General features: G+C 46.3%; 1 protein-coding gene across 1 annotated transcript in view; it reads right to left on the bottom strand.

Annotated features, from left to right (window-relative positions):
- ryr2a (ryanodine receptor 2a (cardiac)) overlaps positions 1-23,689 on the bottom strand; it is a 924,147-nt gene that overhangs the window by 287,331 nt on the left and 613,127 nt on the right. Inside the window, exon 59 of the mRNA XM_070890953.1 lies at positions 14,073-14,196. Within this exon, the coding sequence (XP_070747054.1) occupies positions 14,073-14,196 (124 nt within the window). The remainder of the gene's footprint in view (positions 1-14,072; positions 14,197-23,689) is intronic.

Below are 23,689 nucleotides of genomic sequence, written 5' to 3'. Positions count from 1 at the left end.
ACCACAGCAGAAGGACCCTCTCTTACAAAGTTCTATTTTTATCTTTGCAGAGGAAGGTGTCACAGACCAACCGAGAAAGGTCAAAAACTGGAGGAGGTGCGCCAAGTAGGCTGCAACTAACAGCCGTGGAAGAGAGGATCGGTGATAGGATTAAATCTTGCAAGAGATCAACCACCGATGTGGCCGCTGGGCCCAGGTTACCGAGAGAGGGTAAGCCCTGCAAGTTGCACAGTCTGGGTTGGCATTGTGGTCTTTGAAAAGAGTCTGTGCTGTGTGACCCACGTACTCATGTCACCCTGCCCCCTGTGCCCTCTCCCCTGCTGCTAACCAAACATCTGCTCTGTTATGTTTTGCAGATGTTGTGTATCAGGAAGAGACGGAAGTCGAAGCAGAAGATCAGGAAGCCGTCAGTCCAGATATTCTTCATCAACATCAGGCCGAGGATGAACTGGAGAATGAAGGGCAGCAGGAAGACCCCAATAATGAGACGGTTACATTGCAATTGGAGACGGTGAACCCCCTGAGGGTGCCAAGCCCTTTGCTGAGCGATACAACCGATGCGACATTTCATGGGGTACAGTCTGAGGCTGCGTGTCCCAGTGGGCTCCAGCAAGCCACACCTGGGAGACGGCCAAGGAGGGTGGGGGAGAGAGCTCATCCTGAAATGCAGGGTGCAGGGGACATAGAACAGCTCATGGGAATGAGTGAGGAGAGCATTGAGCTAACGAGATCATTCCTGGACACCATGGGTGGGGTGAGGGTAGAATTAGCTGGACTGTCAGTAGAAGTAGCAACACTGGAGGAATGGGAGCAGTGTCGGGACAGATGAGGGGGGGAATGTCGGAGATTAGGAAGGGAATGTCGAAGGCAGCTGATGCAGTGTCGGGGCAGATTAGGGAGGAATGTCAGAGATAGCTGCTGACCCAGGCTCTCGTTGCCCAACAGCAATTGGCAGCATCAACTGCTGACACTCACTTTCCAATCCCCAGACAAACCTCAGGTAGTGTGCCGAGGGTTGATCCACAGGCTGAAGAAGAGTCCGAAGAGGAACCCGGGCCTTCCACAATGCTGTCTGCTCGGTCTGTCCCTGTCCAACCCCACCAACAACAAATGTGCAGAAAACAGAAAAAACTTTGGGGTCAGGGTGAGGAAGCAGAAGGCTGAGACAACGGGCAAAGGTAGTGGGAGAGGCAACAACAGGGGCAAGAGGGGCGCACAGCGCTAAGGTCTTTGAGTAAGGGGGAGGAGAGATGACTGCAGCTCCGTCCTCCTCCTCCCCACCCCCCCTTCTCCCCTCAGGAGGATCTTCAATGTTCAGTACCTGCCCCTCATGATGGCCAAGTTGTGCAGCATGCAGCACATGACAGTGAACTGACCGATGTGGTGAGGGACGTATTGCAGGTAGCCTCCAGAGTGGTCCAGGCATCGGAAACGCTGCTTCAATATGCCAATTGTCCGCTCTATGATGCTCCATGTCGTTATGCGCGACATGTTGTACTGACACTCTGGCTCAGTGCGGGGATTGCATGGGGGGGACGGGGGTCATAAGCCAGGTGGCAAGTCCACACCCTTTGTCCCCGAACAACCAGCTGTGCCCATCTGGCAACTCCTGAAACATCGTAGATATAACACTCTTACGTAGGATGAAAGCATCATGGATGCTACCTGGATATTTGGCATCCACTGCCATGATCTGATGCATATCGTCGCAGACGAGCTGGACATTGAGGGAGTGGAACCCTTTCTTGTTGCGATAAACCTTGGAGTCATCCAAAGGTGTTCTCAAGGCGATGTGGGTACAGTCAATCGCACCCTGTACCTTGGGGAAGCCAGTAATTCTGGAGAACCCCACAGCCCTGTCTCGCATTGCATGCGTGGTCACAGGGAAATTGATGAACTGGTCCCTTTGGGCATACAGTGCAGCAGTCACTTGTCAAATGCAGCAATGTGTGCCGTACTGCAACATATGTCCCCAGTTGCTGCTTAAAATGAGCCAGAAGCATAGAAGGCAAGTGCTGCAGTGACCTTCACTTCCACAGGTAGGGCAGTCCTCCTGCCACTTCTTGGCTGTATGTCTGTCGTGATTAGCTGTCAGATCTCTGTGATAACCTCCTTTCCAAATCGCAGCCTGCGAATGCAGTCTGACTCACTCAGGTGTAGGTATGAGCACCTGTCCCTGTAGATTCGATCAGGGTATGGTCTCCTCCCCATCAATGCCCGAGCGATCTGGTTTCTGCGATGTTGACGTTGTATTACCCATCGCCTCATGGCATGCATGCAAATTAACCTTATGACATGAGGCATTGTTAGAGTTGCACCTATAATTATTATTGTTAATTTTGTTATTCTTGTTATTGTGAGACAGTACTTACTGAAGCACACATACCTTTGCTGGGTGACGCCGTAGTAGAACGGACCACACCCTGGTCTGCGCGTGTGCAACACTAGTCTCTGTATCTATGGAGACGCAACGCACAGTAATTTATGGCACTTCAATTATAGCTTTTGCCAAAATGCATATGTTTGCTGCTGTGGAGTGCTGGCCGGCAGGATCACTCCCTCGGCCGGACAGAAACACAAGCGATCAGCGCTCAGCTTGGAAAGAAGCCCAGGAGGAGGGGGGTGGTGGAATTCAAGCGCTGAGCTCCTGTGCTGTGCTGTGCTGTCCTGAGATCGGCAGTGTGTGCTTTGATGACCCACTTAAGAGGGTACGGCAGCAGTGGGGCGGAAGTTTGGACCGCCGGACAAACCACCGAGGAGAATTTCACGAGCGGCGGCCATTCGACAAAACATCGGCGGCCATTCGACACTGCCGCGTGGCTGTCGCTTTCCGGCGGTAAAAGTCCTCATCGGGGGGCTGAACTTTGGCCCCATGGACTCAACCTTGGCTCCACCTCTTCCCTTATATCCTATAATACAAACTTATAGGGATAGTACCATGGAGTGGCACAAACAGCAAACCCTCATGCTGTTCCACCTCACTCCAACAGCCATGAAACGAGGGTCAGGGGTTGGGTTCGGGACTCCTGTGTCACTTTGCTGCAGATTCATGCTTGTACATTTGGTTTCCTTTCCCTTTATTTTTGCCCACAACTTCTAGGCTAAAAGAATATTTGGGGTCGATTTTCAACTCGCCACCCGGGTGTAAAACTGGTGTTGTGGATCGGACCCCCGTTAGATAGAGCCCACCTGATTTTAATTTCCATTGATTTCAATGTAAATGATAATTGGGAGGTTTCTACAGTGAGCAGTCGACATGCAACACCAGAATACACCCAAGCGGCAGGTTGAAAATCTACCCCTTTGTCCCTTATTCTGCAACTTCCCCTTTAATTTCTCGTATCCCTTCACACTTCAACTGCATGCAATTTTCGCTTCCACCACTAGTGTGCCCCCTGCACTCGTTTAAGTCTGCATCTGGAGCTGTGAATAATAACGCAAATGTGTTGACTTATGAAATTCGAGTGCTACTGCCAGATTACCATTCTAGAGAGATCTGCACCACTTAGAACAGGACAAGGAAAACAGCCTTCATAAACCTAAAGAGGAACAGCTTTACCTTTTATCTTTTCAGGGTAGCAATAGCTGTTGGTGATGTTACTGTGTGAGACTTGTTGCTCTCTTACTGTTTTTTTTCGCTCTCCCAAGATTAACAGCTACTTCAGTCTTTGACTCTTTACTTTGTTTTTTTGAATAACACTGGTTAAATTATTAACTTTGCCTATTTTTTCCTCCCTTCGGTCAATGGCAATGGAAAGAAGCGCATCTTCACAATTCGGTAACCAAAAAATCCCCAGCAGACATCAAGAAAAAGATCAACTGAAATGAATAACAAATAGAAAGTGGGTGAATTTCCTCAGGGCTTGCTCCGCTCCAGTGCAGTAACATCGCAGAAACCCCGTTACTGCCCATAAACGGAGTATCTGCTGAAGTTACGGTGGGCGAGCAGGAGAGTCTCCGAGGGAATCCCCAGCCAAAATATTTCAGGATTTATTTTTGATCTTATCTAGGAGGTGGTGTTTTACAGTCGTGGCAAGGTGTCCGCAAAAAAGGTTCTTTTCTACACTGCTGAAGTGTATGTCTGGTTATTTAGAGCTCCCACATTGCTGATGTATATCTACAGTTACAAAGGCCCTGATATTGGTGGCCTTACCGCCCACTGCCGCCGAGTTTTGCTGCCATTTTCCTCTCTTCCACCATTTTCCACTTGGGCTGGAGCGGACGGGAGGTGAGTACCGCCGGGAACCGCCCGCTGACGTCCTCTGGCAGTCAAGTAGCGTAAGTGGCCTCCTGCCCGCCGCCGAGCTGCCAGATTGATGCGGGCGGGAGTCGGCGCCAGCGGGGGGGGGGGGGGAGGAATCCGCCAGGAGGCTGTTCCAACCCCGACAGTAGGTACGAAGAAGGGAAATAAAAGGGTCCCCTGAAGGTGTACCGGTGTTTTTTTTTTGTTTCCTATTATTTTTATTTGCAGTCTTCCACCCTCCCTGGGCCCGACTCCATCCTTGGTGGCACTTGGGCGGCAAGAGTCTTTGCCGGCGACATTGAGAGCGCCCACCCACTGCCGCCCAGATTGCCGGCATAAGCCGAGCGGTACTGCCACCTCTTTTACAGTGATAGAGAATTCAAGCTCTGCAGCCCGGCTGCAGTTTTGAAGAAAACACAGACCACATTGCATTAAGTCATCAATCAACTTGACATTTTAGGACCTTGGGTAGCGAGCCAATTAAAGGTTAAAAGATTATTAATTGAGCCAATAAGGTCAAAGAAGGCAAGTTTTTTTCTGTAAATTGAACCAGGTATAAGTACAGCCATTTTGGCCATGTGGCCTCAGAAGGACAAAGGCCTGGCTTAAAGCTAGAAGCTTGTTGTTGCTGCCAGAATAAAGTTACATTAAAACTACAACCGGAGTTCGTATTTCATTGGAAATTAAGAGATCTAACAATTTTGGCGTCACAAACAGGATGGCTGAGGGAAGAAACTGAATTTTGGACATCGGACTTATATACTGAGGTAAGGACTCCTCTTTATAAAAGTCCTCGGTCAAAAGTCTAAATTCGCCTCTCCTTCTACGCGATTCCGAAAGCCTCCGGTTTGCGAACCCTCCGGTTGGTAGTCGGCTCGAGGTCCCATAGACGTCAAACTTCGGCGGTGTGTTAGTGAATTAATCACTGACCCACTGATCGGCTGGAAAGCCTACGACTCGAGACCCCAGTAAAGAAATCAGTATTATGGCAGCAGGAGATAAGAGCAAAGAATTGCCTACAACTGTAAAAGGTGGGCAGGCACCACCTGAGGTTTTGATAGATGAAATCCTCCAACAGTTGAAAGAATTCATAGAGCAACAATTTGACTTATCTAAAACCTGTATTAAGATCGAACAAAAATACGGAATCTCCAAAGGACAATGGTCCTTGGACGAGATTAAAAGGGTCTGGGGAAAAACGACCCGTATGAAAAATAAAGAGCGAACTAGATGGTCCCTAGCCATTATGTGACAGATCCGAAAGTGGAATTAAATTATATGCATTCCCAACATGATAGAGAACTGACCAGTACAAAGGACCAATTGCAAGCTGTTTGTGCACAGCTGCGACAGAAAAGATTTGAACTTGAAAAGTCGGAAGCGGAAGTTAAAGATCTTAAAGGTGAAATTAAAGAATGGAAAAAATCATTAGGTCAAGAGACAGTAATAGGAAAAGGAAAATGTATCGGTCAATTCCCAGGGTACCCATGTTTGGATAAATTAAAAGCACAAACCCGAAGACACGACCGAGGAATAGATACGGTTTCTGAATCTTCCGACAATACAGTGTCGGAGGATGACGAATTAGGGGTGCGCTTTGCCCCGTTTAAAAAAAGACGAGTTGTAGTCAAATCAGAAGAGACTACGGATGATGGCGAAACCAAAAAAACGAGGAAAAGGGTGTATGCAGAATACTTAGCTCATGATCCGGCGGACCCAGAGAAAATTGATAAATGGTCCAAGGAATTGCCCAATCCAAAGAAAGGGGGAGTAAAAATGTGGGACCAATTGGACCGCTTAAGAAATATATATCAACTTCATCCCTGGGACGGAGTGCAAATTTTGACCATAATGGAGCCAAAAACACAGGGAAGAAAATTGCACGACAAGATAGAAGAAGCTTTGGGGCAGGATAAGCAAGAATTAGATGCAGGGTGAGAGGCGATTAAACACTGGCTGCAAGCCTTCAGTCCAGCTAAGACAGACTGGGGAAAAATTGCAGCCTGCCAACAGAAAGGAAAAGAGGAGGTCCTGGAGTATGATGAGCGGTTTAGATGCATGTGGCTAGAACATTCGGGTATGAATAATACGGATGAGGAAATGGATGAACAAGTGTTTGGACCCCTGAAAGCAGCTTTCGTGGCAGGTCTAAAGCCAGAACTATCCAAAATGCTTAAGGTAGTGTTACCGGACTGGGAAGGTAGAGGAACTACCTTTGCAGCATTGGTGGATCGATGTAACCAATTAGATTGGGATATGGGAGCTAAAGTCCGAGCCCTGCAGGCTGTGGGATGGAAATCCCAGGATTCCGATAAATAGTTATGAGGAAAATTACCCGGAAAATGTCATTATTGTGGGAAAGAAGGTCACTGGGCCAAGAGGTGCAGGGCAAAACAGCAAGGTCGCGGCCGGGGAAGAGGATGCAGCTAGGGATACAATTCAGCAAACAAACCAGGCTTGTCACAAGATACCGACCTCATAGAAGCATTTAAGCGACTGACAATACAACAAAAGGAGTTACTTGGGATAGCAAAAAACGATTAGAGCCCACCCTGGTCCACCTCCTCGCACTAATACAACAAAGGGGAGATGGGCTATATATATATATAACTGTGAGGGTGGGCGATAAGGATGTGGACTGTCTTTTAGACACAGGGGTGGAATTAACATGCTTACCCCTACAATATGGAGACTTTTGCCGTTGGATGGTAGGGCACGTACAGCCTATGGAGTTGGGGGCCATAAAATGGAAATTAAAAAGACAACACCGGTACTTAAAGGGCTGGGTCCACATGAACTAACCATGCCGGTCTGGATAGGTCCAGTAGATCAACCCCTTTTGGGAATGGACGTTCTAATCCAAGTAGATTTATCGTTGCATTTTGAGGATGGTCGGGTGACATGGTCAATAAGAACTTTGAAGAAAGAAGAATTGAAGGAACACCCGATATGGGCTAAAGATAAGAACGATTGTGGCCTACTCCAGATGGAGCCTGCGTAATTTACCGGGACCAAGCCTCCATGCACTAAACAGTATCCCATCAGTCCAACTGCCATCGCAGGAATCTTACCGGTTATTCAGCAATTGGAGAAACAAGGGGTGCTTATTAAAACGCATAGCTCCTCCAATAGCCCCGTGTGGCCAGTACAGAAATGTAATGAGACTTGGCGCTTAACTGTTGATTATAGGAAAGCTAACCAGTGTATTGATCAAAAAGCTCCTTTGGTCGCAGATCCCTCCACCATTTTTAATGCCCTCAAACCGGAACATAAATATTTCTCGGTTATAGATATGGCCAACGGGTTTTGGTCGGTGCCTCTGGCACCGGAGGTTCGACAGTGGTTTGCTTTCACGGTTCAAGGACAACAGTATACTTGGACCCGGTTACCGCAGGGTTTCCACAACAGCCCTACGGTATTCCACATGGCTTTACAAAGCCATTTGCGAGAATTATCTCCCCTGTCATCCACAGTCATCCAATATGTAGACGATATCCTGCCAGCGTCAAACACGGAAGAACAGCATGAACAAGATTTACGAGCTTTGCTGGACCACCTTCGGCTGAAAGGACATAAAGCCAGCATCGACAAAGCACAAATATCCCAAGAAGAGGTTGTATACCTGGGACAAAAGATTTCACAAGGAAAGAGAGAACTTACCCAGGATAGAACTGCAGCCATTCGGGCTGCTAAAAAACCCACCACTATTCAGGAACTAAGGTCTTTTTTGGGATTGTGTAACTTTAACAGAAATTGGATTGACTCCTTCACACAGCTTGCTCAGCCATTGAATGATATCTTAAAGGGGAAACGTGCCTCTAAAGAAGCCATCACCCTCACCAAGGAACAGCAAGAGGCCTTTCTGAGTTTGAAAAAGGCTTTATGTTCGGCATGGCTCTGGGAATCCCCGACAGTGGTAAGCCATTTACCCTGTTTGTCCATGAGAAAGAAGGATATATGACAGCTATACTGACACAAGAACATGGGGATCGGCAAAGACCTATTGGCTATTATTCGGCAAAACTGGATACGGTAGCCCTCGGATGGGGAAGTTGCCTCAGGGACATGGAAGCTACATGTCGAGCGGTAATGATCACTGCGGGTCTAGTCCTCGACCAAAAGCTGATTGTCAAGTGTCCCCACACCGTATATGTTTTGCTGTCTATGAATAGAATGTCTCAGGTGACAGAAGCTAGATGGACCCGCTGGACAGCAGTTTTGGAAGCTCCTAATCTCCATATCGTCCGGGCCAGCCCGGTTAATCCCACAACTATGCTCCCGATGTCAGAATCGAGGGAGCAAGAGGGGGGAGAATGTGAAGAGCATGACTGCGTGGAGATTTTAAAAGAAACAGAAGAAGCAGCCTTAGCAGCAGAGGAGCCTCTGCACAACCCAGACCTCATCCTGTTTACAGATGGTTCCTCTTTTGTTGACAATGGTACCAGAAAAGCAGGATGGGCAGTTACAACCTTATATGAGGTAGTGGCAAAAGGATGCTTACCCTCAGGAATGTCAGCACAACAGGCCGAGTTACGGGCCCTGTCAGAAGCATGTCGAATAGCAGAAGGACAGACTGCTAATGTCTACACAGATTTGTGTTATGCTTTTGGAGTCGCTCACGACTTTGGTCTGTTATGGCGGAAAAGAGGATTCCTCACTGCTGCTGGTACACCTATCCAAAATGGAAAAGAAGTCCGAGACTTACTGGAGACCATACAATTACCTCAGGAAGTGTCCATCCTGAAGTGTAAGGCCCATACCAAGGAAAATACCACAGAAGCACAGGGAAATGCCCTAGCCGACCAGGCAGCTAAAGATGCCGCCTCACAGGGCGTTCCCCCAGAAGAACCAACTACAGGTGTGCAGATTGAAAGCACTCAGGACTCTGACACGAGACCTTCAAACAATGCAAGGCGAGTGCTCCCGAGAGGAAAAATGGACATTGATTGAGGCAGGAATTAAGCTATGTGAAGATGGTTATGCCTTTTTTAGCCCAACAGATCCACTCGTGGGGACACTTGGCCTCACAACAAATGCCGGCACGGTTCCAGAAAAGCTGGTGGGGTTGGGGATTTAAAAAACATGCCCAGCTGGTAGTAGACTGCTGTGTGGTCTGCCAGAAAAATAATTCTGGGCCCATCACGGTAATGCCCCAACTGAGGCCCCCTGCCCCTGTCGGACCATTCCAGGATCTGCAGGTTGATTATATATCTCTTCCTTCATGCCAAGGATACACTAACATTCTTGTCATGGTCGACAGATTCTCTAGATGGGTAGAAGCTGTCCAAACCAAAAGAGCCACAGCCAATCACACTGCAAAGGTCTTGTGTAAGGATTGCATTCCCCGATGGGGAGTCCCGAGTAGCATTGACTCAGATCCGGGAACACACTTCACAGGTGCTGTCTGCCAAGAAGTCTGTAGGTTACTGAACATTACGTGGGATTTACACTGTCCTTATCATCCACAATCATCAGGACAAGTAGAGCGAATGAATCGAACTCTGAAACAACAGCTTGCCAAATATCACCAAGAAGGAACACCCTGGCCCCAGGCACTACCAATAGTGCTATGTAACATTAGGGCAACCCTGAACAGAACTACAGGTCTAAGCCCATTTGAAATTATAACAGGAAGACCCATGTCGCTGCCAGGAACTATTGATTTAAGGAAAGCTGATGTTCACTGAATGAGAGACACTTTGTTATCATACTGTCAGAACCTAACCAATGCTATTAGTTCTGTTTCCCGACAGGTATCGGCAGCTTGGGGTAATCCACCCGAAGGAGGACACGACATCATCCCGGGAGTCTGGGTGAATGTGAAAAGTTGCATAAAGAACCTTTGGGTGCCAAGTGGGAGGGACCTTATAAAGTGTTATTGACCACCCAGGCAGCTGTTAAAGTCCAAGGAAAGAAAGCCTGGATCCATGCTTCACACGTTAAACGAGCACCCGTAACTGAAGCTGAAATCTAATAAGGACAATTACTTTTTGCCAAAATGTATAAATTTGTAGATATTCTAGGCATAGGCCTACTTCTTACTAGCCGACCCTCTGTACCAAAGGGAAATAGTCGGGTAGCAAGGGAATTATAGTAACTGCTCCCGGAATTCTGAAAAGGGAGGTACTTGCGTCCTACTCGGAAATGAGTGTTGCACATATAAGCAACCCCCATCATTCACTTTGTAGAGCGGAGCCACTGAATGGCTAGGTTCAATAGGAACTTCATTGATGGAAGGTTTAATTCTAGTCGTTGTAATTATTTTACTTTTATATTGTTTGTTTATGTTGATTAAATGTTGTTGCAACCAGGCGGCTGTAGCTGCTGTCCCGCATGTGAGACACCTTACAGGTCCCAGCAGACCGTCTGTAAGTATGCTTAAGGGAAGGTTGTTTATTGGTTGAATTAAGATACTGATTTGGATTAAATTGGAATAAGGTTAATTAACCTACTAAAACCAGACTTCCATTGTGACCATGATGGAATTCGGGTTGGTGTAAATTTGTGTGGAAGCTACTAGTCCGGACATGTGGCGAAACACATCAACAAATTTTAGAAGAAAACTCTATTAACAGGTATGAAATTATTTTGTAGAATGTTTAACCAGTGATAGCTGATGTTTTATGATTCAGTTTGTGAAAGAATCAAAGGGGGGATTGATAGAGAATTCAAGCTCTGCAGCCCAGCTGCAGTTTTGAAGAAAACACAGACCACATTGCATTAAGTCATCAATCAACTTGACATTTTAGGACCTTGGGTAGCGAGCCAATTAAAGGTTAAAAGATTATCAATTGAGCCAATAAGGTCAAAGAAGGCGAGTTCTTTTCTGTAAATTGAACCAGGTATAAGTACAGCCATTTTGGCCATGTGGTCTCAGAAGGACAAAGGCCTGGCTTAAAGCCAGAAGCTTGTTGTTGCTGCCAGAATAAAGTTACATTAAAACTACAACCGGAGTTCGTATTTCATTGGAAATTAAGAGATCTAACAAGAGGAATCTTCTAGGCAAAGTACCGCCCGGTCTCTTGGCAGCCATTGGCGGTTCTTTGGGCGGCACTTGAGTGGGCCTTGGTCTTCACCAATTTTTACCCCAAAGAGTTAACTTCTTACATTTTTTTTTAAAGAAAATCTATTTTCCATTCATGACTAAATATGTGCCCCACTATTCAGTCCAGTCATTCTCAAAATCTGAGACTCATTGAAAGCATGCATAAATTATCTGAACTTCAAAGAATGAGCATTCCAGAGCTTCCCCTCCTTGGTTGAAACTTTGTGTTTTCCATCTCTCTCATTATTTATTCCAGTTTCCTGTCGAATTGCTCTGTTACGTTCTGCCTCTGACAAAGACGTCAGGCTGGAAACGAGTTCCCAAGTCTTCATCTGTATCACGATGACAAGCATGAGTAAGTGCACAAGGGCAGCCCTGGATGTCTCTCCCTGCAATCTTTCCACCATCAGAGGGCAAGCCTTCTGCTCAATGCCACCCACTCCACCACATTCCCATCAACAACAGCCTGGCTGTGATCGGTGGATCACCTACTGGGAAATCATACATCCTACCGTTGCTTGAAGCAGCATGGTGGAGCTTCAATGTATCACTGTGACATCCTTTCATTTATACAATTTAGTATGCGACACACAAATGTGTACTGATGTTTGCTTCCCAGTGATATAACTTTTATAATTGCCTTTTATTAAGGAGTAAGATTTTGTTTTTTTTAAACTTTTTTTCAAATTCAACTCACTAATGTTTTAATAGCGACACTAATTGCATTAGTAAGTGTGCCCAAGGAAGAGGCATATAAATTGGCCAGAAAAAGCAGCAAACCTAAGGACTAGGAGAAATTTAGAATTCAGCAGAGGAGGACTAAGGGTTTAATTAGGAGCGAGAAAATAGAGTATGAGAAGAAGATTGCAGGGAACATAAAAATTGACTGCAAAAGCTTCTATAGATATGTGAAGAGAAAAAGGTTAGTGAAGACAAATGTAGGTCCCTTGCAGTCAGAATCAGGTGAATTTATAATGGGGAACAAAGAAATGACAGACCAATTGAACAAATACTTTGGTTCTATCTTCACTAAGGAAGACACAAATAACCTCCCAGAAATACTAGGGGTCCGAGAGTCTAGCGAGAAGGAGGAACTGAAGGGAATCCTTATTAGTCAGGAAATTGTGTTCAGGAAATTGATGGGATTGAAGGCCGATAAATCCCCAGGGCCAGATAGGCTGCATCCCAGAGTATTAAGGAAGTGGTCCTAGAAATAGTGGATCCTTTGGTGATCATTTTCCAACATTCTATTGACTCTGGATCAGTTCCTATGGACTGGAGGGTAGCTAATGTAACACCACTTTTTGAAAAAGGAGGGAGACAAAACAGGATATTATAGACTGGTTAGCCTGACATCGGTAGTGGGGAAAATGTTGGAATCAATTATTAAAGATGAAATAGCAGAACATTTGGAAAGCAGTGACAGAATCGGTCCAAGACAGCATGGATTTATGAAAGGGAAATCATGCTTGACAAATCTTCTAAAATTTTTTGATGATGTAACAAGTAGAATGTACAAGGGAGTACACCAGTGGATGTGGTGTATTTGGACTTTCAAAAGGCTTTTGACAAGGTCCCACACAAGATATTAGTGTGCAAAAATAAAGTACATGGTATTGGGGGTAATGTATTGACCGTGGATAGAGAATTGATTGGCAGACAGGAAGCAGAGAGTCGGAATAAATGGGTCCTTTTCAGAATGGCAAACAGTGACTAGTGAGGTGCCGTAGGGTTCAATGCTGGGACCCCAGCTATTTACAATATACATTAATGATTTAGATGAAGGAATTGAATGTAATATCTCCAAGTTTGCAGATGACACTAAGCTGGGTGGCGGTGTGAGCTGTGAGGAGGATGCTAACAGGCTCCAGGGTGACTTGGACAGGTTAGGTGAGTGGGAAAATGCATGGCAGATGCAGTATAATGTGGATAAATGTGAGGTTATCCACTTTGGTGGCAAAAACAGGAAGGCAGAATATTATCTGAATGGTGACAGATGAGGAAAAGGGGAGGAGCTACGAGACCTGGGTGTCATGGTACATCAGTCATTGAAAGTTGGCATGCAGGTACAGCAGGCGGTGAAGAAGGCAAATGGCATGTTGGCCTTCATAGCTAGGGGATTTGAGTATCGGAGCAGGGAGGTCTTACTGCAGTTGTACGGGGCCTTGGTGAGGCCACACCTGGAATATTGTGTTCAGTTTTGGTCTCCTAATCTGAGGAAGGACGTTCTTGCTATTGAGGGAGTGCAGCGAAGGTTCACCAGACTGATTCCCGGGATGACAGCACTGACATATGAGAGACTGGATTGACTGGGCTTATATTCACTGGAGTTTAGAAGGATGAGAGGGGATCTCATTGAAACATATAATATTCTGACGGGATTGGACAGGTTGGAGGTAGGAAGGATGCTCCTGATGTTGGGGAAGTCCAGAACCAGGGCTCACAGTCTAAGGATAAGGGGTAAACCAATTAGGACCCAGATGAGGAGAAACTTCTTCACTCAGAGTTGTTAACCTGTGGAATTCTCTACCACAGAGAGTTGTTGAGGCCAGTTCGTTAGATATATTCAAAAGAGAGTTAGATATGGCCCTTATGGTTAAAGGGATTAAGGGGTATGGAATGAAAGCAGGAAAGGGATACTGAGGTTGAATGATCAGTCATGATCTTATTGAATGGTGATGCAGGCTCGAAGGGCCGAATGGTCCACTCCTGCACCTAATTTCTATGTTTCTATGTGTGGACTGTGTCAAAATCTATTGCCCTCCTCATGCTGGATAGGAATACCTTGAGACTGCATAGCCATTGATCTGAAGAAACTTGAGGATTTCCTGTGCTTTATCCCGGTCTCTGGCTTTCTCTTTGGCTGTCAGTGTGTCGTAGGGCACCAACAAAGGGTGGTTTCCTCCTCCTGAGGGTACAATAGCAAGCACACACATCAAAAATAATTGGTATTTCATAATATTGTTCTTCAGTCACATTCCGTTCACTTTCACTTGCTTGCTAAGTGCAGAGACAGAAACATTCAAGGTTAGATTGGATAAATGGATGAAGGAAAGGGGGTAGAAGGGAAATGGGAACAGAGTGGGCAAATGTGATTAGAACTATTTGCTCAAATGGACGGTGAACATTGGCATGGACTGGTTGGGCCAGATGGCCTAGTTCTATATTGTAACTTTAATGTACATGAAATGTTGACATTTCTTTTACCACATTTTGAAGCTTAGTAAAGAGAAGAGGTCTACTTGTATAGTGATTGCATCTCTGTTTAATACAATATTTAATTAAATAGCATTACCCATCTGAAGAATTAATGCTGATGTTTAAAGTACCGGCCGCCCGTAGAGTAGGTGTGAGCCTGTGGTAATCCACGCAGAGACTCCCTGATCTGTCAGCTAGGGACATTGAGAAGAGACAAGATATTTCCTCACAGGGAAAAAGGGAACATGAGTGGACAAGTCATGCAGGTTTACTCACACGTGCCCTAACAATTAGCTTTAGAGCGAGGCATGGGTAAAGGCCTGGGTGTTGGTTTTGTGTCCACTATCTAAACTAAAAAAGGCACAAAGTGCAATGGGATCAAAAAATGGAGGGAGACATAAAGGGGAGTGGTGACAAAAATATAATAACAATAAAATGGCAGATGTACTCTGATGTACACAGGAGCCCTCGTGGGCCTTTTTTGGGGAGGTTATGTTGATAGAGGTCACCCATTTTACACTCTGCTCGATTTTATTTTTTATTGACTTCAATGGAAAGTAAAATCAGGTGGGATATAAAACGGGCAGCCGATCCAATCCCAGCTGTTTCCCGGCGGGTGGGTTGGGTTAAAATTACCCCTAATATATCATTGGTGGGTACAAAAAGCAATAATTGGAGGATATTTGCCCAATGAAGATCGTAATAAGGACCAGTGGCACAATGGTAAGTGGTGGTAAGGTCATCAGCTGAGCATTGCTTGCTCTGCATGCTGGTATCACTATAAAAACATCTTTTGAAACCCTGCTGTTAGGGAAGAAGCAGCTAACTGTTTTGACTAACCTACCACATGGCAAAAGGCATCGACCCAAACCGTTAACCCTACCTTTCTCTCTCCCCAAATGTTGCTTCACCTGCTGAGTGTTTCCAGCATTTTCTGTTTTGATAAAAAAATGTCTTTGAAAACTCAGTGAGGGCCAGTGCTGTCACCTTCATCAGCAATGCAGGCATTATAGAGGTATGGTAATGAAGTGATTATGTTACTGGACTAGTAGTCCAGAGGCCTGGACTAAAGACGCGAGTTCAAATCCCACCACAGCAGCTGGGGGGATTTAAATTCAGTTAATTAATTAAATCTAGAATTAATAACCTAGCGTTAGTAATAGTGACCATGAAACTACCGGATTGTCGTAAAAACCCATCTGGTTCACTAATGTCCTTTAGGGAAGGAAATCTGCTGTCCTTACCCGGTTTGGCCTATATGAGACTCCAGACCCACAGCAATGTTTTTGACTCTTAAATGGCCTAGCAAGCAAACAATTGTACTGAGACTTCACTATACGAACTGCAGCGATTCACCACCACCTTCTCGAGGGCAATTAGGGATGGGCAATAAATGCTGGCCTGACCAGTAACGTCCACATCCCATGAACAAATAATTTTAAAAAACATTTTAATTACCGGTGCAGAGGCAGATAGTAAACCAAAAGACAAGAAAATAGCACATAAAACTGATTTGCCATACAGGGAGAGAGATTTCAGACTGCTCTCTCTCACATCACAGCCCTGATTGTTTATATTGACACTGGTGAAGACCTGGGATCAGTCTGCCTATGCTCCGCCTTAGCTGAGGATGGTGCAGATTGGGGAGAGACTCAACTGGAGGAGGAAGAGTGTTATGGATGTAAACCTGTAAATACCATGTCTAACCACCAGAGGGCTTATCCCCTGGAGTCCCAAGGGATCCCACAATCCCTTGGGAGCAACTGTATATAAGGAGGCATCACAGGCTGGAGAGCACTCTGAGATCTGTAATAAAGGACTACGGTCACACCTTACTTTGAGCTTGCAGTATCCAGTCTGACTCTTTATTCAAGACATAACAACTGGCGACGAGATACAGATGACGAACTCCACCGCAACAATGCAGAGAACCGTGGGTATCCTGGAGAAATTTTCGGAGGGAGATGACTGGTAAACCGTGAAGCGACTCGACCAATACTTCGTGGCCAATGAGCTGGAAGGAGAAGCGAATGCTTCCAAATGAAGGCTGATCCTGCTCACTGTTTGCGGGGCATCAACGTATGGCCTCAAGAAAAATCTGCTCACTCCAGCGAAACCCACAGACAAGTCGTACAATGAGTTGTGCACACTGGTCCGGGAACATCTAAACCCGAAGGAAAGTGTTCTGATGGTGAGGTATCGGTTCTACACGTACAAGAGATCTGAAGGCCAGGAAGTGGTGAGCTACGTCGCCGAGCTAAGGCGCCTTGCAGGACATTGCAAATTTGAAGGACACTTGGAGCACATGCTCAGGGTCTTGTTTGTACTTGGCATTGGCCATGAAGTAATACTTTGCAAACTTTTGACTGTAGAGACCTCAACCTTGAGTAAAGCCATAGCGATAGCCCAGGCAATTATCGCCATCAGTGACAATACCAAACAAATTTCTCAGCACACTAGTATTGCTGCAAGTACTGTGAACAAAGTAACGTTGTTTTCGAATCAAAATGCACAGGGCAGGACTTACACGCCTGCAGCTGCAAGTCCGCAGATGACTCAGAGTCCACCATCAAGGGCGGTGAATACAAGGCCATTAACACATTGTTGGCGCTGCGGGGGTGATCGTTTCCATTCATGCCACTTCAAAAGATACGTTTGCAAGGGCTATGGAACAATGGGACACCTCCAACGCATAGCTGCAAATCCTACTAATCCTGCAAACCACCATGTTGCAGAGGAGGACAGATCCACAGTGGATCACGACGAACCTGAGCCTCAGACCGAGGAAGCAGAGGTATATGGGGTGCACACATTTACCACAAAGTGTTCCCAGATAATGCTGAAGGTTGAATTAAATGGACTCCCGGTATCCATGGAGCTGGACACGGGCACAAGCAAGTCCATAATGAGCCAAAAGACTTTCGATAAATTATGGTGCAGCAAGGCCTCAAGGTCAGTCCTGACTCCCATTCATACTAAACTGAGAACGTACACAAAGGAACTGATTCCCGTAATCGGCAGTAAAGGTCTCCTGCGATGGAGCAGTGCATGAGTTACCACTTTGGGTGGTACCGGGCGATGGCCCCACACTGTTCGGCAGGAGCTGGCTGGGAAAGATATGCTGGAACCTGGACGACGTCTGAGCGCTTTCGTCCTTCGACGACACCTCGTGCCCAGGTCCAAAACAAGTTCCCCTCACTGTTTGAACCAGGCATCGAGAAGTTCCAACGAGCAAAAATACAGATCCAAAATGCAAAAATGATTCCGGGGGCGCGACCCATCCATCACAAGGCAAGGGCGGTACCTTACATGATAAGAGAGAGGGTGGAGATCGAGCTGGACAGGCTGCAACAAGAGGGCATCATTTCGCCAATCAAATTCAATGAGTGGGCCAGTCCGATTGTTCCAGTCCTCAAGGGAGACGGCACCATCAGAATCTGTGGTGATTACAAAGTATCAATTGTTTCTCACTGCAGGATCAATACCCGCTATGAAAGGCAGATGACCTATTTGTGAAGCTAGCAGGAAGGAAAACGTTCACGAAGCTGGACTTGACCTCGGCCTACATGACGCAGGAGCTGGAGGAATCATCGAAAGGCCTCACCTGCATCAACACGCACAAAGGTCTCTTCATTTACAACAGATGCCCGTTTGGGCTTCGATCGGCCGTGGCAATATTCCAGAGGAACATGGAAAGCTTGCTGAAGTCGGTCCCACGCACCGTGGTCTTCCAGGACGACATCTTGGTTATAGGTCGGGACACCGTCGAGCACCTGCAGAACCTAGAGGAGGTTCTCAGTCAGCCTAATCGTGTGGGGCTCAGGCTAAAACGCTCGAAGTGTGTTTTCCTGGCACCTGAAGTGGAGTTCCAGGGGAGAAGAATCGTGGCGGACAGCATCTGGCCTTTCGATTCGAAGACGGAGGCAATCAAGAACGCACCAAGATCATAGAACGTGATGGAGCTGCGGTCGTTTCTTTGACTCCTGAACTACTTTGCTAACTTCTTACCAGGTCTTAGCACATTGTTAGAACCCCTGCATTCATTACTGCGTAAAGGAGATGAATGGGTATGGGGTCAAAGCCAAGAAAATGCCTTTGAGAAAGCTAAGAAGCTGTTATGTTCAAACAAATTGCTTGTGTTGTACGACCCATGTAAGCATTTGGTACTAGCATGTGATGCGTCGTTACATGCGGTCAGGTGTGTATTGCAACAAGCTAATGAATTTGGGAAATTGCAACCGGTTGCTTATGCATCCAGAAGTCTGTCTAAGGCTGAGAGGGCCTATAGTATGATCGAAAAAGAAGCGTTAGTGTGTGTTTACGGGGTAAAGAATATCCGTTTGGGCTCAAATTTGAATTGGAAACCGACCATAAGCCATTTATATCCCTCTTTTCTGAAAGCAAGGAAATAAATACGAATGCATCGGCCCGCATCCAGAGATGGGCGCTCACGTTGTCCGCATACAACTACGCCATCCGCCACAGCAGAAAACTGTGCCGATGCTCTCAGTAGGCTGCCGTTGCCCATCACAGGAATGGAGGTGGCACAGCCCGCAGATTTAGTTATGTTAACCGAAGCATTCGAGAGTGAGCAATCACCTGTTACCGCCCGACAGATTAGAACCTAGACGAGCCAGGACCACTTACTGTCCTTAGTAAAAAAAACTGTGTGTTCCACAGGAGTTGGTCTAGTGTCCTGTAAGAGATGCAGGAAGAAATAAAGCCATACCAGCAGCGCAAAGATGAAATGTCTATACAGGCAGACTGCCTCCTATGGGGTAATCGGGTAGCGGTGCCAAAAAAGGGCAGGGACACCTTCATTTGTGATCTCCACAGCACCCACCCAGGTATTGTAGTGATGAAAGCGGTAGCCAGATCCCACGTGTGGTGGCCTGGTATCGAGTCCTGCATGCACAAATGTAATACATGTTCACAGTTAAGCAATGCACCCAGGGAGGCACCACTAAGTTTATGGTCCTGGCCATCCAAACTGTGGTCCAGGGTCCATGTCGACTATGCAGGCCTATTCTTGGGAAAAATGTTCTTAGTGGTTGTAAATGCGTACTCAAAATGGATTGAATGTATCATAATGTCGGCAAGCACGTCCACTGCCACCATTGAAAGCCTATGGGCCATGTTTGCCATGCACGGCCTGCCTGATGTCCTTGTAAGTGACAATGGGCCATGCTTTACCAATGCCGAGTTCAAGGTGTTCATGACCCGCAATGGGATCAAGCATGTCACATCTGCTCCGTTTAAACCAGCGTCCAACGATCAGGCAGAACGAGCAGTTCAAACAATCAAGCAGAGCTTGAAAAGGGTAACTGAAGGCTCACTGCAGACTTGCTTATCCCGAGTCCTGCTTAGTTACCGCACAAGACCCCACTCGCTCACTGGGGTCCCTCCCGCTGAACTGCTCATGAAAAGGGCACTTCAGACAAGGCTCTCGTTTGTCCACCCTGATCTACATGAACAGGTAGCGAGCAGGTGGCTTCAACAGAATAGAAACATAGAAACATAGAAACATAGAAAATAGGTGCAGGAGTAGGCCATTCGGCCCTTCTAGCCTGCACCGCCATTCAATGAGTTCATGGCTGAACATGCAACTTCAGTACCCCATTCCTGCTTTCTCACCATACCCCTTGATTCCCCTAGTAGTAAGGACTTCATCTAACTCCTTTTTGAATATATTTAGTGAATTGGCCTCAACAACTTTCTGTGGTAGAGAATTCCACAGGTTCACCACTCTCTTGGTGAAGAAATTCCTCCTCATCTCGGTCCTAAATGGCTTCCCCCTTATCCTTAGACTGTGTCCCCTGGTTCTGGACTTCCCCAACATTGGGAACATTCTTCCTGCATCTAACCTGTCTAACCCGTCAGAATTTTAAACGTTTCTATGAGGTCCCCTCTCATTCTTCTGAACTCCAGTGAATACAAGCCCAGTTGATCCAGTCTTTCTTGATATGTCAGTCCCGCCATCCCGGGAATCAGTCTGGTGAACCTTCGCTGCACTCCCTCAATAGCAAGAATGTCCTTCCTCAGGTTAGGAGACCAAAACTGTACACAATACTCCAGGTGTGGCCTCACCAAGGCCCTGTACAATTGTAGCAACACCTCCCTGCCCCTGTACTCAAATCCCCTCGCTATGAAGGCCAACATGCCATTTGCTTTCTTAACTGCCTGCTGTACCTGCATGCCAACCTTCAATGACTGATGTACCATGACACCCAGGTCTCTTTGCACCTGCCCTTTTCCTAATCTGTCACCATTCAGATAATAGTCTGTCTCTCTGTTTTTACCACCAAAGTGGATAACCTCACATTTATCCACATTATACTTCATCTGCCATGCATTTGCCCACTCACCTAACCTATCCAAGTCGCTCTGCAGCCTCATAGAATCCTCCTTGCAGCTCACACTGCCACCCAAATTAGTGTCATCCGCAAATTTGGAGATACTACATTTAATCCCCTCGTCTAAATCATTAATGTACAGTGTAAACAGCTGGGGCCCCAGCACAGAACCTTGCGGTACCCCACTAGTCACTGCCTGCCATTCTGAAAAGTCCCCATTTACTCCTACTCTTTGCTTCCTGTCTGACAACCAGTTCTCAATCCATGTCAGCACACTACCCCCAATTCCATGTGCTTTAACTTTGCACATTAATCTCTTGTGTGGGACCTTGTCGAAAGCCTTCTGAAAGTCCAAATATACCACATCAACTGGTTCTCCCTTGTCCACTCTACTGGAAACATCCTCAAAAAATTCCAGAAGATTTGTCAAGCATGATTTCCCTTTCACAAATCCATGCTGACTTGGACCTATCATATTACCTCTTTCCAAATGCACTGCTATGACATCCTTAATAATTGATTCCATCATTTTACCCACTACCGATGTCAGGCTGACCGGTCTGTAATTCCCTGTTTTCTCTCTCCCTCCTTTTTTTAAAAGTGGGGTTACATTGGCTACCCTCCACTCCATAGGAACTGATCCAGAGTCAATGGAATGTTGGAAAATGACTGTCAATGCATCCACTATTTCCAAGGCCACCTCCTTAAGTACTCTGGGATGCAGTCCATCAGGCCCTGGGGATTTATCGGCCTTCAATCCCATCAATTTCCCCAACACAATTTCCCGACTAATAAGGATTTCCCTCAGTTCCTCCTCCTTACTAGACCCTCCGACCCCTTTTATATCCGGAAGGTTGTTTGTATCCTCCTCAGTGAATACCGAACCAAAGTACTTGTTCAATTGGTCCGCCATTTCTTTGTTCCCCGTTATGACTTCCCCTGATTCTGACTGCAGGGGACCTACGTTTGTCTTTACTAACCTTTTTCTCTTTACATATCTGTAGAAACTTTTGCAATCCGTCTTAATGTTCCCTGCAAGCTTCTTCTCGTACTCCATTTTCCCTGCCCTAATCAAACCCTTTGTCCTCCTCTGCTGAGTTCTAAATTTCTCCCAGTCCCTGGGTTCGCTGCTATTTCTGGCCAATTTGTATGCCACTTCCTTGGCTTTAATGCTATCCCTGATTTCCCTTGATAGCCACGGTTGAGCCACCTTCCCTTTTTTATTTTTACGACAGACAGGAATGTACAATTGTTGTAGTTCATCCATGCGGTCTCTAAATGTCTGCCATTGCCCATCCACAGTCAACCCCTTCAGTATCATTCGCCAATCTATCCCTGGCCAATTCACGCCTCATACCTTCAAAGTTACCCTTCTTTAAGTTCTGGACCATGGTCTCTGAATTAACTGTTTCATTCTCCATCCTAATGCAGAATTCCACCATATTATGGTCACTCTTCCCCAAGGGGCCTCGCACAACGAGATTGCTAATTAATCCTCTCTCATTACACAACACCCAGTCTAAGATGGCCTCCCCCCTAGTTGGTTCCTCGACATATTGGTCTAAAAAACCATCCCTTATGCACTCCAGGAAATCCTCCTCTACCGTATTGCTTCCAGTTTGGTTAACCCAATCTATGTGCATATTAAAGTCACCCATTATAACTGCTGCACCTTTATTGCACGCACCCCTAATTTCATGTTTGATGCCCTCCCCAACATCACTACTACTGTTTGGAGGTCTGTACACAACTCCCACTAACGTTTTTTGTCCTTTGGTATTCTGCAGCTCTACCCATATAGATTCCACATCATCCAAGCTAATGTCCTTCCGAACTATTGCCTTAATTTGCTCCTTAACCAGCAATGCTACCCCACCTCCTTTTCCTTTTATTCTATCTTTCCTGAATGTTGAATACCCCCGGATGTTGAGTTCCCAGCCCTGATCATCCTGGAGCCACGTCTCCGTAATCCCAATCACATCATATTTGTTAACATCTATTTGCACAGTTAATTCATCCACTTTATTGTGGATACTCCTTGCATTAAGACACAAAGCCTTCAGGCTTGTTCTTTTAACACCCTTTGTCCTTTTAGAATTTTGCTGTACAGTGGTCCTTTTTGTTCTTTGCCTTGGGTTTCTCTGCCCTCCACTTTTCCTCATCTCCTTTCTGTCTTTTGCTTTTGCCTCCTTTTTGTTTCCCTCTGTCTCCCTGCATTGGTTCCCATCCCCCTGCCATATCAGTTTAAATCCTCCCCAACAGCACTAGCAAACACTCCCCCTAGGACATTGGTTCCGGTCCTGCCCAGGTGCAGACCGTCCGGTTTGTACTGGTCCCACCTCCCCCAGAACCGGTTCCAATGCCCCAGGAATTTGAATCCCTCCCTGTTGCACCACTGCTCAAGCCATGTATTCATCTGCGCTATCCTGCGATTCCTACTCTGACTATCACGTGGCACTGGTAGCAATCCCGAGATTACTACTTTTGAGGTCCTACTTTTTAATTTAGCTCCTAGCTCCTAGCTCCTTAAATTCGTTTCGTAGGACCTCATCCCTTTTTTTACCTATGTCGTTGGTACCAATGTGCACCACGACAACTTATCATGATCGCGCAAATGTGTCACGCGAAATTGAGATAAATGATCCTGTATTTGTGTTGAACTATGGGCAAGGTCCCAAGTGGCTTCCTGGCATTGTTTTGGCCAAAGAAGGGTGTTCATGGTCAAACTCTCAAATGGACTCACCTGCAGGAAACACTTGGACCAAACCAAACTCAGATTCACGGACTATCCAGAACAACCCACAATAGACTCTACCTTTTTCGATCCTCCAACACACACACACAAGTGGC

Source organism: Pristiophorus japonicus, chromosome 9, assembly GCF_044704955.1.
Source record: "Pristiophorus japonicus isolate sPriJap1 chromosome 9, sPriJap1.hap1, whole genome shotgun sequence".
Classification (NCBI taxonomy): domain Eukaryota; kingdom Metazoa; phylum Chordata; class Chondrichthyes; family Pristiophoridae; genus Pristiophorus; species Pristiophorus japonicus.
The sequence above is the reverse complement of the archived record's forward strand: the minus strand, read 5'-3'. Positions and strand labels throughout refer to the sequence as shown.